General features: G+C 38.6%; 1 protein-coding gene across 6 annotated transcripts in view; it reads right to left on the reverse strand.

Annotated features, from left to right (window-relative positions):
- Pnt (ETS transcription factor pointed) overlaps window positions 1-17678 on the reverse strand; it is a 103567-nt gene extending 85889 nt beyond the window's left edge. The window contains exons 1-4 of one of the 6 annotated variants that reach the window (XM_077423833.1): window positions 16199-16456; window positions 10732-10861; window positions 9932-10047; window positions 1601-1808 (exon numbers count right to left, since the gene is read on the reverse strand). In XM_077423833.1, coding sequence (XP_077279959.1) covers window positions 1601-1808; window positions 9932-10042 — 319 coding nt within the window. In that variant the 5' untranslated portion in view covers window positions 10043-10047; window positions 10732-10861; window positions 16199-16456. The other 5 variants (XM_077423830.1, XM_077423835.1, XM_077423832.1 and 2 more) reach the window with 5 other exon arrangements.
- Between the last annotated feature and the right edge of the window lie 438 nt (window positions 17679-18116).

The raw sequence follows: 18116 nt of genomic DNA on the forward strand, positions 1-18116 counted from the left end.
TACTGCATTAATCTTTCGGTTGTCGAAGAGAGAAATGTTTTGTTTTAAATTGATATATGTGACAATACTTAAACTAGTAAAATAGCGTCGTTTAGAAAAATTTCGCGTATCAGAATTATAGTAAATATCCGTCGGCTCTTGTGTTTGATATCGTGCAAGAGGCACGATACTCTCGCGCGATCTAATTGAACAAATCATATACGTGTGAGTGCGGCTCGCGCGCAGCTATAGTGCTCGTATTATGCAAGCGTCATCGGATGTAAGTGTACCTTTAAGTGTCTGGATCTGACGTTAACGCAACACTATATCGGAACGTGGTCAGTATCGCGATCGTATTTCAAGGGGCAACGAAAGAGCTGATTTCACTATTCTTCGCGTTATCACTTTGTCCCTTTTATCATTCCGAGAAACGCATCGGTATCTTTACACAAAATAAATAAATAAAAGAATGTAAGAAACTTTTCGTAATACTTGATGTTCCCGAATCTATAAGCGAGCGGTTTCTAATTGAAGAATATATAGAATGTGTCTATATGCTGCGAACTTCTTTCCAATGAAAAATAGACTTTTAAACATGACAGTGACTTTTAAACTTGATAAAATCATTCCACGCCCGCGAATGGCCACTTAATGGGAATATTAAACTGGACGATTATTAACGCTGTCTGGGCAGTCTCGTGAAATTTTCTCACGCAATTGGCATATGGTGCTATATTAGCAAGATGAAAAAATGTGCACTAACTTATTAGAACTACAGTCGTTGGATTATTGTGAAAGTTCGAAAAAATGTTTTCTTGAATCTGTTCAATATTTAAATATTCAGAAAAAGCAGTTCTTTATTGAAATTCAGTGAATATTTTTTTATCAACACGGGAAGGAATCCGTGTCGTCGTGTAAACGTCGTCATGAGCATACGAGTACAAGGTATATATATTTTCTATTTATCCCCCACAGCCAAATCAACACCGGATGATTGAAGCTCGTTAAATTACGTGCCCTGACTTACCAAAAGGTCCCGCCCTGTATGCCCCTATCTTTTTGCCTCGTGCCTCTGTATGTTAATGGTAAATCAATGACACTGCCACACACCTCTCAAATGCAGAAGATTTATATAAAAATTCTCATAAAAGATATATAAATAAATAAAACATTTGAATTTTATTTTGCTGACATTTTATAGATATTTTAAATATGCATTGTGAAGCTAAAATCGAAGCACATCTCATTAATCGTACGACGAAGTTCAGATCTTTTGAATTTTTTATTTCTCCGTAATAATAATTGCGCTCGGTCAGTTCTGTGACCATTCCAGAGCAAACTTATTAAATTTAACAAACACCGCGCGGTATAGTCCCACTTGTGGGACGAATGGGAAGAAGGTTGAAAAGCAAACTCGTGACGTGCGAACCCAAATTCGTTCGGGCGTCGTCAGAAAAAGGGAGATGAATGGGAAAGATAGACAGAGAAGCGAAATTGCCGCGGAAAAGCCCTGCACCTGCATGGGAATGTACCGAGACGACGCAAAGCGGCGAATTTAATTAACGACGATATTTTTATGCATTCAGGTATAAAGACAAACATTAGGATTGGAAGGACTCACCCAAGGAGCTTTCCGGATCAGAGAGGTCCGACAGGGAAGGCACCTTCCGCATCGAAGTGACTCTGCCAGGGAGAGCCGGCACCAGATCTTCTTCTTCGACGTCGGAGGTCATCTCTTGCTTCAATAACTTCGCCATCACCGTCAACATACCGCTACCATCGGTGATGCCGTTGGCTCCCAGGAAGCTGCCCATGCTTCGAATGTCGCGCTAATAAATGAAAATATATACGTATCGTTTAACTCGCGCTGACACGCCCGCCCTTATCTATGTAAAAAACTTTGCCGATATATAAGTTGCGTAGTTTTTGACAGTATAAAATGCAGTGGTATGTTTTTGCCACATATTTGTTTAGCGTTTTAATTGTAGCATCTTCATCTGAAATCGTCCAGAGCACACTAAGTAAGTTTCGATCAGTTTCGATGGTTCGATGAAAAGAACAAAGTTCATGAAAAGTTTGGAAAAGAGGGGTTTGTATGTTGAAAAATAAAGAGAAGCAAATTAGACAGATAACCGGTTGGTCGCTGAAGGAGGAGGAAGCAGCGTGCATGCGTTATTCGTTGAGGAAGAAAGGAATAAAAGGGCGGAGGGGGACGCAGCTTGGAGCGGAAAAAGAATGGAGAGAGAGAGAGTGCTCGTGCCGGCGATAGTCACGACTCGCTTGACCTTCGTATGAAAGACTCTAAGTTGAATGAAATGTCGCGATGAAATGACGCAACAGCGTGTAAGGCGCGTGATCTATAGTAGTACGAGGAATCAATGAACGTGATTCGTACGGAAGAAATTTAAATTAACTTAAACTTGATTATAAAATTTTATTGTATGAGCCTATTGACATATATTAAACTTGATTATTCTTTTAGTTACTGAACGATTAAAAAATAATCTCTCGATAAAAAAAACCTGGATAATGTTATCGAGATTGTTAAATAAATAGAACATGTCTAAAAGTTCTCTAGTTTTTGCCGTATTGGCAATGTTCTGTTCTAGCTATAATTTAAAAAAAATTGATAAGGCAATTAAAACGAGCGATAGAGAGAGTAGGAGATTTCCCTTTTTTATAATTTTTTAAATATAATATACCTATATTATAATATAGGTATGTGTATATTAATATATAATTTATACATCATACATATTAATTGATATATGTATAATTTTATAAATGTAAAATTATTTTATACGCACATAATAATCACTCTCTTTCTTATATTGCGCTATGATTTAGACTCAGACAAATAATACAGTTTCGATGAGGAAGAAGAACGATCCGAGTAGTGCATGATTAAGTTCGAGCTCGTACAACGATCCCTCTGTATACCGCACGATAATTATTCGTTGGGTTATCAGTGGTAACGAGCACACAACACGTGTATATAGATAAATAGAAAGCCGTTGGAGATCTTGAATCCCGTCACGTTCTATTCCGCGCCTTTCCTTCGCGTTCTCGGCTTCTTCTCTCTTTCTACATTTATGTATCTATTTGCCTATCTCTTCCTCTTTCGTCGTCAGTATTCGACGCTGAATGGAGATCTATTCATCGCGAGGCAATAGTGCGTGACCGAGTCAACCGTTGACGAGCGAGCCGTTTATAACGATGGTATCTCTCCGATGCGACCGAGCGAGTCAAGTCGAGACGGTTATCTACGACAAAATGGCCGAATGCTAATGTGTGTACAATTCGCAATCGTGCTATTTCTCCACCCAGCATTGACCGCGACCTTCCTTGCGAATCTTCACGCAAATTTTTATCTCGAGGAGTATCGGTCATCGTGAATTTTAATAGATCCTACCATGTCTCGCAGTGCAATTAAATCATTACAGATCGATAACGGAACTTGCGAACTTTCGCACTCGAGACTTTATTTGTTAATTCCGTATATTAGATACGATGCAACCTTTGCCATAATCGCGCGGTATAAATATCACGTCGTTACGAGATAAGAAATACCGGCGAGAGAGAGAGAGAGAGAGAGAAAGAGAGAAAGAGAGAGAGAGAGAGAGAGAGAGAGAGAGAGAGAGAGAGAGAGAGAGAGAGAGAGAGAGAGAGAGAGAGAGAGAGAGAGAGAGAGAGAGAGAGAGAGCGAATCAATAACGTTTGCGAGGGAGGTCGCGGTCCGTTATCACGGAATTTCAAGAGCACGATTGTTTTTCGCCGCGGCAAAAATAAAATTTCAGGCGTGCTCTCAATAATAGTCTTTTCAGACATGTAAATCTATTCGAGCCACGCAGCGACCGGCGAGAAGGAAGAACAAATCAGCGTGCGCAGTGCGCCGACAGATCCGAGAATATCGCGAGATAATAAGTTACGTTCATCGAACACGCGATTGGAAAAGTGAATTCATTCAAGAGTAGCATTATCAATTTGCGATTGCAATTCGTTTTTTTTTCCTTCACAAGCGCGTGAACTTTACGTAGTTTTATATAACAATCGCGCGTCCGTTAAAGATTTTTAATTCCCATCAGACCCAACGGATGTAAACTGTTTGCGAATACGTGATAAAGCTTTGATACAATCTGTATAACATTTCGCTTGCATAACAAAGTGAGTTAAAAAAACAGATATATTGATTGGTGGGGCGTGAGGCATCCGATATCGTGGGAATATATTTCGGCATTTTTATCGCCGAGAAAAAATTCGTCGTGATTCATATCTCTAAAAATTCCACGCTCTTTTAAAACAAATTCCACGATACTTAATAAATATTATTTTTCATTCCGTGATAAAAGAATATTACGAATTAAAGAGCGTAATAAAACTGAAAAATATAAAATGAAATAAAATACCTTTAAAAACAAACAATTTACATTTTGATATGCGCAACATTTGGTAATTTTTTTTCCTTTGAAATTGTCGATAAAAATGGTATGATAAGTACGGGGCATGTATATGACAGAGAATTATCGTGTTTCATATCCAACAAATATTCCTTTCGCAAACATTTTCGTTACGGAGAGATCAAAAGTTTCTCTGTGCTCGGCATTCTAGGTAAGCGGACCACACGTACGGTAATATTTCAGCAGCAAATTCTATCGATGAATGAAGTATCAAACATCATTTTAGCGCATACGTCATCCGCGTCTCATGCACGCGCGACGTTTCAAGTCGCCGAGCGATAAGATAAATTTTACATCGGCATCAGACGTAAAGTGCCATGCAAGTTGTTTGTCGACGATTTCGCTTTTAGTAAGATGCCCGATAAAATAAAATGAAAAGAAATAGAGAAAGACACACATAAAAACAGATCAATACGCATAATGTATTAGGAAATGCAGATTTTTCAGTTTTTTTCCGAGATACGTGATTTATCTGGGTGGTAAGTGTTTTTCTCTTTATTCGAACTCGTATTTCGTCGAAGCGGATGGTAATAATCCCGATTGATACGTATATAGTACATAAATTTAATATCGATTTGATGTCACGGCTGGAATGCTAATATTGCTCGTCATATGAATGCGTAATTTATGCTATATGCTAATGCCTACGTCACGTACGTGTGCGACGCGTCTATATCGCAAACAGGTGTTTAATCGAAAAGCGCGAACAACGTAATTTGACCTAATACATTTCACATATCGCAGCAAGGATATCGCACGTTCGTTATACGTAATATTTATGAACGTAACGAGACGACAATGTAGCGAAAGGCTTTTACGGTGACGTTTTATCTTAGATCGCGTCGTCGCGCCGATATAATAATTGACTAACGAAGCCGTTAACGAACCTCCGTTCGTTAATGAACGCCGCATGAACAGGTGCGTTTAATGGCGATCATATGGAAATTGAACCTATGGACAATGTCGAGAATGCGTTCGGCGAGTGAGTCAACGTGCAAAGTGCGCGCGTAGCCGATCAGGTAACTACCCCGAGGCAGAAGGAAAGGCAAAGGGACCTCACGCGACGCGGAAAGCCAGGTACGAGAGACTTTCGTCCGACACGTGGCGGTATTGATGTTCTTTTATTATTTCGGGATGTCGCATGTAAAAATAAGACAACGGTTGCCAATGTGCGCGACATATTCGAGAGAAAACGACAGCGCACGTTCAGCTGGTAGATTTTCCATCACGTGATTATATCAATTATTGGAACTGTTCATCTATCGCATGAAATCGAATAATTGAATATTACATATTTTTGGTTCATTTATGGAATTATAAAATGGTTTCTTAATTGGATTAGTTGAATTTCATTGAAACTTGAGCAATTCTGTTTCTTTTTTTATTTTTTTTTTTTATATAAACATGGAGAATTACGAAAGAGCGGAGTCTCGCTTAGATTTTACAATTAGTGATTTTTAATTGATATGTATCTGGATTTTTTTTTCATAGAACTTACGGACTATTTTATGAGAAATTTTGATAACGTGAGATGGAAAAAAAAGATTACATAATACGTTAAGCTTATTGGCGATGTGTAACAGATATAAATATTATCGCTTCGCGAGAGACTCATATAAATTGCATAATAATATCACTTCAAATTAAAAATGCAAAATAGAAAACAACGACGCTTGTTACGACATTACGAAAAGCAGGTTTATTCTTGTTGGATTTGCCGGCCTGGATACCTTATCGATTACACTGATTAATTAATCAGTCAGACGTTGCTACGATTATATCCACCTCGAATGCAAGCGAAATTAAATTAGAGAACAGCCCATTCACGACTCACATTATTAGCTTATCGGAAAAATCAATGCCACAGCGTTTCTGTCGCTTGTAATACCTATATCGTCGCCGTAAGTTAAAAATTTAAATTATTATTAAAAAATAATAATTGCATTGTTCATAAAACCGTGATTGCATTACTTATGAGACCTGACGAATATTTTCGTTTCGAGAAGGCGGGATTTATGTATAAAATTTCTGATAATCGAATTATATGCGTTTAAATTATGAAATGAATTGTATCTGCATCGGATTGTGACAGTGGTTTCTATATTATTGCATGCAATATTATATTATATTTTACAGCGTTCTCTAATAATCCTTGTCGATAATTCGATATTTGCAGGCAATGTAAACTGCGATAGGAAATGTAGATAAATTTTACATAAACCTCGCGAATCAAATAATAGAAAATATGTTCGGCAATTAGATTATACGTTCAAATAATTGATATGCGATATAAAATACGTTTATAAATGGATACGTTTGCGTTTGGACTTTGTATAAAGAGTCGAGAATGCATAATATTGGTAGAAATATGTCGTGCATGCAACGAAGGAAGCGGATGAACCGCGCCCACACTTAATTCGAGATCGATGGCTGAGTTTTCAGTCGTTAAATCAGTTAAGTAACCCGTCATTAAAACAATCGTAACAGTCTACTCTGTCTACTTCAAGCGTTGTAAAAGATTGCGCAACGAGAAAAATATAAAATTAAAACCGAACTAAATTAAAAGAAAAAGTAGTGATAATTTCGGGCGCCGCCTGAAACGTATATTAATTATATCGGATTATATAATCAATAATATGTTTAACGTCACTTTTCGTGTCCCGTGTTGCGATGATCCGAGAAAATACGGATTTTCGAAGGTGAAAGCGTAAAATGACACACGCATAGATGAAAGTCGAGTGTAAAAAAGTCGCCGAGGCGACTTACAGCGAGGAATTCCATGACTCTGTCAAAACAGAGGAGGAGCGAAAAGTAGGATAAGGAGTTAACTATGGTCGAAGGAGTGGCGTGCTGCGTCGCAGCGTTTTATAAATAATGCGTTAAATAGAACTAAAATTACATTGTCCCTTTATATCTCTTTGTCGCTACGCACACAGAAAGCAAAGAAGATATAGAAAGCCAAGAATGGAAGGCGTGGGACGCGAATGCACTAGCTGCAAGGCGCATGAGCCACGTGGGTAGCATGTAACAAAAATATTATAACGAATGATGAAAGACGATGCAATAATAGCGCTCGGTGTTTAATACATGGGGGGAAAATGTAAAAATACGCGAGACGCGTCGCAAAATAGGGGAAATTGGATCAGTCATGCCTCTCATCGTTCCCTGTATATGGAATAAAAGTGAAATCCCAGTATAAAGCGTAGCAGCAAGAGAGAGGATTCAAAGTGACGCGACTGGGAACTACGTTACTTTGCCGCTTTTGCCGTCACATGGAAGATAAGGGGGGAAAAAAACCCCAAGAACGAAAGTTGCCGCATCGCCGTGGTGCGGCAGGCAAATGTATGACGTAGGCAAGGCGACCAACGGTGCATGCGACTAGAACGACCAGAGGCGCATGCAGAAGGTCTGGCTGCACGATGCGGGAAGGGATGCTATTTCTGGCGGCTTAGGTTTCCCTTTCTCCTCCCCTATGCGTCGCATTTCCTCCCGCGCACGACGCCACTCCAAGTCTCGTTTCTCTCAACTGGTGTACGCGTGCAGGATTTATCCGTTTCTACGATCGAACGATTCAAGTCGCGTGGTCCATTCGAACATTTTTCGGAACAACAACGCTCGCCATTCTTCTTTCTCTTTGTTCAGCGATCGCGCGAAATAATTTTACTTCACCTACAAATATTTGTTTTTGCAAATATTGGTCAAAGTTAACTGTTGGTTAAATAAACTTCAATTGATTCGACTCAATCTCTAAAAAGCAAAAAGTGACTTAAAACAGTTAATTTCAATATTTGTAATAATACAAGCGCCACTCAAAGCGGGCTTTTGTATAAACTTTTGAAAAATATCGTCCAAAATAAACAATTCTAACCGCTACGAATTTCGTATAATAAATGTGCAGAATATATTTTCTGCTTTCTATCTTGGTCACGTAAATCAAGTTATTTGATATTGATTTTTTCGTCTAAAATTCAACAGAGTATTTGTTATATTTCAGCGTCATCGCGTTAAGAATCAAAATATTGTAGCATGCATAAAAAATTAGTCGACATATTTCACAATAAAATTCATGTAATTGCAACTGGTAAAACATAGAAAACATAAAACACTACTAATATGTTTTTATATATTACACTTAACATTTACCGAATGTCAGACTTTATTATTAGATTATCGTTGTAAAAAATCTTAATATAATGTAGTGTTCAAAAGTGCATCAAAAAATAAATTGATCAAAAGATAAAGAAAAATCGAAAAGTAAAATCTTTATCGTACGCGCTTTAACTTGCAAGATATTAAAAACAAAACCTATAAGATGGAGAGATATACATTATTATTTCTATTATTTTTCGGATCCATTATTTACAGATCTATCCGATAGATCTCGGTAAATTTAAAAATATTAAAAAATTAAATTTTAGAGTACTTTTTTCCGATTTTCCATATAAAAAACTTTGCTCATTGATAGATTTTATATTTATAAAGTTGTAAGAAAACAATCTCAAAAAGTCGCAAATAGTTACAGCAAACGCTACGTTTTACAGAGCGCCACAAACTTCTCGAAGAGTCAGTATCTCGATTGAAGAAACCATCAAGAATCTCTGGTCTCGACGCGACTGTTGTTCACTGCCGCACAACGTACATACGAATCAGCGGCGACCAGACGCGTTCGGCTTCGCTGAGCGATGCGATGGTCAGAAAGTCGGAGAGAAAAGAGGAGGAGGTACAGAGAAGAGAAGAGAAGAGAAGAAAGAGAAAGAGAAAGAGAAAGAGAGAAAGAGAGAGAAATAACGGAGGCAGAGGGCAGAGGCGAGACGGACGAGGGTCAATCGGTGACAGAGAGATGAAGGCTGAAGGCGCGTGGGGGAATATATAGCGAGGAGAAGAACGCGCGGGAGGGGAACCGAGTGCCGGTTCTACGTTCATTCATAAAACGAAGGCGGAGAGCGACAAGGAACGAATTGTTAGTGGCACTCGCACAATCACCGGCTCGGCCAACGCGCTCTCCGCTTGCCAACGTCGTCGAGAGCGAGGAATATCCGCGGCGCGTCTCACGCGGTTGCCAATGTTGCCATTGCTTGGACAATTATTCAACAGTTTTAATGTCTTTCTTATATAGAATTAACCTTTACAGATGATCTCTCATAAGCTGTTGCGAATCTCCGATTCAAAACGAACATGTTAAGATGTGTTAACCTATATATAATTTACTAACGTAATAATTTAGAATAATTATAACTTGTACACCTTACGCGTACGTAATTTCGTATAATTGTAATTAATTTTATTTAATACAAGGCCCGAATAATGCAAACTGCAGATAATCGTATATTATTATTGTTGATATTTGAGAAATCGGCATAAAAATCGATATCAGGAGATACTTTCTTGGTTTATGCAATTTTTGGATGTGCAATTGTTTGTTTTAAAACACAAAATATGATACATTTCCTACTTATACTGTGTTGCGTATATCATTAGTTAAAGTATCAACTTACCTTTATAGATCTGTGGTCGATGGGATAGCCGCTCTTTCTGGTTCCAGGACTTTCTTCATAGAAGTCCTGTTCCTCCTCGTAGTCGTACAGGTCCATCGATTCCATGTCCATCTTGGCTGTAAAGAAAATTACTTATTAATTACTTAATCACAAGGTATATACGACGGCAAAACAAGCACCGATATGCAAATATTATCCATGCAAATAATCGCGTGAACGAACGCACGCAAGGAGAAACATGGATTAAATTTTCGGGCTTGCGTGGTTCTTTGCCCGGATCACATGACACGACGTCCCAATTATAATTTTATACCGACTTCGCCGGCTTGGCATGATATTCTGGTTCGCGGGATACATTTATTTATCAACCGCTAAATAGTTCGCTTTTAGGTACGCGGTCGATACCGTCCGGCAAAGAACGAACCGTGATGATATAAATGAAGCGAGTATTTTAACAATCAGTATATTATATTATCACTTCGCCTTACACAATTTGTCCGCTAATACACTAAAATGTTCTAGGAGTTTTAATTTTAACTTTGACGACTAATTCTTAAATAATCTGTAAACCGATTTCTTTTTTAATTTCGAAAAATTACCACTATCAAATAGCATATTATTCAACAATTAAGATTAGTGCAAAAAATTTTTAAAATTGCAGACAGCATGATGCAACAATTACGTTTCTTCGTTTATATATTAAACAAAGTGTAGTTGTAAAAATTTAACCGATTTTAAATTTCTAAAATCTTTAAACTTTTACGAATTCTTTAAACACTCCTTTAATCTATAATACTTACATAAAATTAAGTGCGAAAAGCTTTTATCTATTCCTTGAAACACGAAGACACTTCAAAAACTTCTGCGTGAAGCGATAATCCATTTTTACCAATTAAATGAACTTATTGTGTAATAGAGATTTCAATCGATCTGCAATATTATTTCAAGCGATCTAATGAAGAAGTTAAACTAATTGGAAGTATATTAATTGGAAGGAGGCTTATTGTTCAGTTTCGAATGGGGCGACGCGAGGCGCAAGAGGTATTCGAATCCGTCGCGACGAAGATCAGGTTACTCCGGCTGGAACCCCAGCCGCCAGATGGTAGACGGAAAACTGTTGGCTACCTCGACTCTCACGACCCTTTACACGCAGCTCAAATGCGCGTCTACAAGAAGTTCCAAAATATACGGACGATAAAACACGGGGATTCCTTAAAGGGGATTTTTGCGCGACATCGATAATTTCTATCTACACTCTAGATTATCAATCTAGCTTATCACTCGTACCAAAAAATGATACGGCTCGCAGGTACGCTTACTTACACTTCGAAGATATTGTTTAATATAATTGACACTTGATAATATTATACGCTACCATTGTTCGTAAGCTTCATTTTGCTGTACAATAATGTAATATACCGTTTGCTATATATGGCTTACAGCGAATACTGCTCCAAAAAAAAAAAAAAATTAATTTGAAGACTATAGATGCGCTCTATTATTTAAGACTTATGCAAATGGTAAGCGTGATTAATGCGCGACACTCTCAGCAGCTCATGCACCGTACAGTGATATGCACTCGACTAAATATAAAATAATTGCACACAGACCGATAGAAGTTATCTCGCGAATTATCGGCACCCCTGCCGCGAAATTCGACGGCGATAAAGAAAACTAATTAAAGTGGATTAGCTTATTTTTTGATCTCTCATATAATTATCTTGATCCGTAATTATCGCGCGACAGTGATTGATAATTTTATTACACAAAGATAACGCACCCTTCGATGAAATCATAACTTTAGAAATGAGACGTAGCGAGTTCTCTTAAGCCGAGATTTAAAGAATGATAAATCGTATCTGGCACCCCGCGACGTGAATGTCGTGAATATCCAAGCAAATGTTCCGGGTTATCGCGAGAAAGTCAAGATTAGCTTCGAAATTCTCCAATTGCACGTACGGCCATGTTTGTTACGATAGCGTGTTTTTAAACGCAGTAGACTTGGTACAATTTGTGTGTTGGAGGGATATATTTCATTATCATCCAGATATTTATCTGCGACATAGCGAAAGATAATATCATGTATTCCCAGAAACTGTTTATCGCGAATAGCGAACAAAAAAAAAGGGAAAAAGTGCCGTACAATATCACACCGAAGTATCAATGGGGGTCCCCGCCATTTCTAAGTTCTAAAATAGATCGCCCGAATGAATTCAAGATAGCTGATAACACTATCGCATATTAATGAAATGGAACGTCACACGATACGTCATTTTGATTAATCAGAGCAGTCAATTATTGCAATAACGCTTTCAAACAAGCTGCTTATTTCGTTATTGATATCTTGAATTCGAGCCACCGTATCGTATAAATTTATTATTTTTATAATCATATATAATAACACAATATTTATTATATAAATTATACATAAACTTTGTATCTTTGAATCGCATACAACTCATTGTCAGATAAACTCGACATTAACTTTCACATAATATTATTGCGGAATTTTATTTTACTTGTCTGCTTTCTCTACTTGTGTGCGTTATCGTCGATCTATTCGATTATATTTGCCAGTTATCAAGAGAATCAAGTGCCCAGATAGATAACTGGTTGCAGGCGGATTCAAAACCAGTAAGCAAACAAGCTGTTTCGGCAAGTTCGATACATTTTTGAAAGAATCGCGTATTTTATTTTTTATTAAAACTTTGAAAACGATTCTAGATGCAATGTCTAATGGTTGGACGGTCTAAAGTGTAAATTTTCATAGGTATTTTTTTCTTCTAAGGCAGGTATAGAAATGTCTTTTATTCTTGTGTCTACCTGCTCTTCGACGAAACCCCCAACAGGTGAAAAAGTTAGGAGAAAAGATCACTCGATAAAGAGGGTAAAATGGCGTTTTGTCTCAGTCTATTCGTTCTCGATGCGGAAGGGTGCTAATGGTCCATTGTGTCTGCGTGCTACTGCATAACGGTACATTCGTTACAATACTTAAAACTTTTGGTCACGAGAAAATATATGTATAAGCAGTTCAAATAGACCGTGTATGTATGTGTGTGTATTTCATTCAATTGTATATATGTATATATGGTTAAAATAGCACTAAATAACTGATTTATTTTAACAATTTTCTTACTTTTTATAATATTTGATATCAAAACTTCGTTTGCTTCTATTTATTAATATTTATAAATATATAATATATATTCTTATATATATTATTCTAATTTTACAATCAAACAAATGTTTCGCGTAATATTTAAATAATTCTTATCACGGTGCTTGGCATTTATTGTCAATATTTTCTAAGCCAACTCTATAGCTGCCAGATAAATTTAAATGGTATTTAATTGATATTTCGGTTTTTTTTCTAGATCGTAGAAATTCACTTTGTGCGATCGCTATTACATTTACAAGTATATACCTATCATCGTTTGAAAGCGTTTTTTATTTAGTTCGATTCATTATCAATCAAATTATTGCTGGTGCGTTCTAGAATATGACAACGTTATTGCGTTCTAACATTAACGGCGCAATATCCTCGAACGCTCAAATAACGCGAACTGTATTAATACGTGCCCAAAGTAGCCCGCCCGTCGCAAAAGTGGAGCGTCTATCGTCTCAATCTTATTGAGAGCAACGTAATATCTTTTAAGGGGCTGTTACTGGGTTTCCACATGCGGGCAGACGAACCTTTCACGTTACATCTGGCGCGTACGCACCCGTATGCCAAACTCAACATCTTTGACAGCCCAGAGGAAAATTATGAATCATCCTTTTGATTTTAGATGGATCGCAAGTAGTCTATCATCCATTCGCAAATTAGCCCCTTCCGCGGTCCAAATTTAACTTCGACGAGCCAAACGTTCATAAGTCAATATTGAAAATTTCGATTTTACCAGCCTATACCATGTTTTTATTCGAAAAGTTCTCTCGTTACACATAAGATATCCTATAAAAATTCTCTAAAACGGCTTGTCAATTTCAGCTTCGTATTTCTATAAAATTATTCGTCGAATTATCGCAAATCGCTGTATCGCATCTATTTGTCTGAATCTACCTGTCTGCATTCCCGAAGAGGTTAAACATCGATATTTGGACATTTTCAGATTCATTGTGGAAAAGGTCGAACTCTCAGGTCGGCCCTTTATCGAAGAACATCGCTCCCGTTTCGGGTCAGTCAAGCGTCGCGTCTTCATGTCACTTTTTACGAACCGTTCTCCTTCTTTGTCACCGTCCGTCGTCGTCGTCGTCGTCGTCTCGGCAAACGAAAACTGTAAGGAAAAGGAAGGAAACGTGAAGAAGACGAAGAGAAAGAAGAGAGAAAGTGAGACAGGAATGGTGAGATGAAAGAAGACAAGTCGCGACGTTGCCGCACCGTGATCTCGAGACCCGAGAAATCCTGCAAAAAACCTCCGTCCGATGCACAATGCACATTCCTCTTTTATCTTCTTTTACGAGACTTTACATTATTTCAAATCATCTTTATTACCGGCGATAAAAGGACTTCCAAATAGCGATAAATATATATTTATGTATATATTCATGATAACTATATATCGCAATAACTAAAGTAAACTTTTAGAATCTCGAAAAGGCCGAAGAATCAATCGAACCCCAATTGAATTTACCCGATGGCTGCAAAGTTGACTTATGAAATATATTGACAGTGAATTCGCGCATGGGCGTGAGAGAGAGCCGAAGTAAAACAGATCTTTTGCTAAAGATTTCAAATCGCGGTCGATTTACGTTCACTATCACGATTTATATGTCGCGTGGCCTCTCGAGCCTAATGGCAAAAAGTTTGTCTCGTCTCTAATTGGCCTTTAGCTATATTCTAAATTGACCATTTATATTAATGATATAACCTCGCTACGCAGCGGGCGACATATTGCCTGCCTTCCCGTTATCAAAGTCGGTTTCATTGTTATTTCGCGATAAGGCTATTTCAGCGTGAGATTGTTTTTTTTTTTCGACTTCGTATGGTCACGAGGCTCGCGAAATCGGCGAAATAAACCTTTTCGCGAGGTAACACAAACATGACACGTATCGCCTGAGAAATAAAGTTTTGTTTTATTTTTTTTTACTATTTTTCACGAACCAACGATAACCGAATACACCGTTCGATTTTTCTTCTATTCTTAACGTAAGATTAATATCCTGAAAATCAGGGATAGAGCAGCCTTATAACGACAGTTATTTATAACAATCATCGATTTCTCGATAATTTCACATATAGACTGCGTCTGCGGGAAAAACAGCTCGCCAAAATTAAATTGTCTCGGTTTCTATGATTTTAAATTTTATTTTAATATTTTCCTTCACAATTCGAGCTACGTGCATTTTCTTTTCAATACAAGAGAAGTGTAATTAAAGACAATTTTTGGATATCAACTCGGAATAACAAATCTAACGGTTTTTACGCTTTTTACATTTTTTAAGTATATATTTCTTAACGATTTGAGCTACGCGTATCTTCTTTTTAACGCGAAAAGTGTGATTAATAAAATGTTTCTGATAATACCAATTAGGTACCAATTGGTATCCAATTCGGAGTAACGAATCTAATAAAACGATAAATTTCCATTTTCTACCGCGTATTCCTCATACACTTTCTAGGTATTTTCCCTGCGTATTGTAATCCACGCGCATAACCGCGACGAATATTTAAAAACGGAAAGGGGGATTGTGGGAAGGCGCTCTTATTTTTAGAATCCCGATGCGAGGTACCGCGATGCGAGAATGCGTTCCGAATTCGACGACGCTCCGCCAAATCGCGAAACCACCCGCGCGCGATCTACTTCGATCGCAAAAAAGAAAAATGTTACATTTACGCGCGATATTCGCGGAACGAAGGCTCCGAGGCGAAGTCGGCGCGCACTCGCATAAATAATCGCTCTGAAACTAGCTCTAATCGGAGCGCTCGAGTTTTAAAACTCGACCGCGCCGCGCCGGCGGCCGAGGAATTCCATTCTTTATGATCCATTCATAAGCGGGGCCGAACACGGACGCGAAGATAAACGTCACGGACGTTGCTCCAAACGGATCGCCAACATCGCCAATGACACACAGGGCCGACGAGAGGGCGAGAGCGAGCGAGCGAGCGAGAGAGAGAGAGAGAGAGAGAGAGAGAGAGAGAGAGAGAGAGAGAGAGAGAGAGAGAGAGAGAGAGAGAGAGAGCCGACCGGTCCGGCGAAGAACAGCGCCGGCGACTTGCGCCGCTCCGCTCGCTTGGCCGAGAATCGTCGCATTTTCTCTCGCACGCACCTGTCTCGTCGCTAGCTGGTGTCCCGCGGGTCTATCGTTGATAACTTCCAGCCGGTGGTACGGTCGCACACGGGTAGCACCATGCAAAAACGCGAGGCGAAGCGGGAATCACGCGTACGACGACGACGACGGCGAGACGCACGCACATCGGCAGCGGCACTAACGCAACGAGCGACGCGGTGTATACGCGATACACAGATTACAGGAGGGTATTATGGCCGCGCGTTCCTAACGTTCATGAATGAAACTAAGCGCGCTACTAACTTGGCGTCGTAATTTCGGCCGGCGGCGGTGTGGCGGTGTGGCGGCCAACGGCTTGCGAACGAACGTATCACGGCGTCACGTGACTCGGCGGTCGGCGGCTCGGCACTCTCGGCAGTTTCCGCCGCGCCTCGGCAAATGGCGCCGTCGATCGCCGCCGACGCCACGAACGTTCGCGGAAACGGACGAACCGCGGAAAAATTGAACGAAGAGACATTTCTGCCCTTTCTGCCATCTATTATTGAACGCGCAAATTCGTTTATGATATTTGAACGATGCAATTGTAAATTAGAGCAATTTATTTTGGATTGAAAGTGTATTTGGCATTACAGTAATTTCCAGACGTCGGTAAAGTAATCAGTCGAGAAAAATCGATGTAGCGCCGTGCAATGATACTTTGGAATTCTAAATGATATATCTCTAGCTCTCGTAGTATATGATATATTAATCTTATTATGTGAAAAGAGAATGTAGTTTTACGGCAATGTATAATATTCTTGCGTTGTAAATGCATTAAAGTATCTGCGTAATATACGTCGTGAAATTCATACCGCACTGCGCTGAATTTTTGCATTCTTTATATCAACGCGATAAAAAAAATTGTATCGACAGTCGATAAAATTGATTGAGAACAATGAGAACTTGAATTATCTCCGAGTTTCATTGAACTACGAAAATTTGATAGCGCTTTATTATCTCCGTAATAATAATAATAATAATAATTAATCGGAAATGTGTGTGTGTGCGTGTGGAATTTAATACATTATATTTAAAAAAAATTTAAAATTGTGTCTCATAATTAAAATATATGATATAAAGAACAATCGAAGAATTTTCTCATACTTCGAGAAAGATCTTGTATTTTGGCCGGACACGAAGCCGCGAAAAGGCGCCGCCATTTGCTTTAATTATAATCGAATCCAATAAAGTTTTCAGCGCGTCGAAAATATTTGGGCGACAAATCATACGACATAACATCGACGCAAATAATTACAAAATCGTACATGTTGTACGTACCTGGGGATGCTCGCGCGTCGATCGGCATCGTCTCGGCAGAGAAGACGACCGAGTCCTCGTCCCTCGACGGGGTGGCCGATTTTGCCGGACGACCCGGAGGCGGCTCGATCGTCAGATCGGCGCCGCGTGCAACGCGACGATGTCGGATGACCATCGCGACGGCGAGAAACACCGGGACGATCCGGACGCGACTCCGAATCCGCCACGACTCACGACCAGTCACCAGTGTTGCCAGACCCAGAAAAAGAAATGTAGTACCAATCCAAAAAAATAGTAGTATTTATGTCGTACCAACATGATAAAATAGTAGTACAAATAGTCGTGCTGAAAATCTATAATAGTAGTACTTATATCGTACCAACATGACAAATAGTAGTATAAATAGTCGTACTGAAAATCTATAATTCATGCATACGTTGCATATACTATAGATATTCAGTTATTCAGTATTGGGGGATAGGATAGGAGGCAGTACATATCAGAACATCGATGCAATCTATTGATTTTCTAATAAATTCTTTAATAAAAAGTTATGCAAAATATATATATTAAACGAAAGAACTAAACACTAATTTTTACATTTCTGCGATATATTTATTATTGCGATAATTATATATGCATATATTTGTAATTATTGTTT

Source organism: Temnothorax americanus, unplaced genomic scaffold, assembly GCF_048541705.1.
Source record: "Temnothorax americanus isolate GAGA-0224 unplaced genomic scaffold, ASM4854170v1 Scaffold8, whole genome shotgun sequence".
Lineage (NCBI taxonomy): Eukaryota > Metazoa > Arthropoda > Insecta > Hymenoptera > Formicidae > Temnothorax > Temnothorax americanus.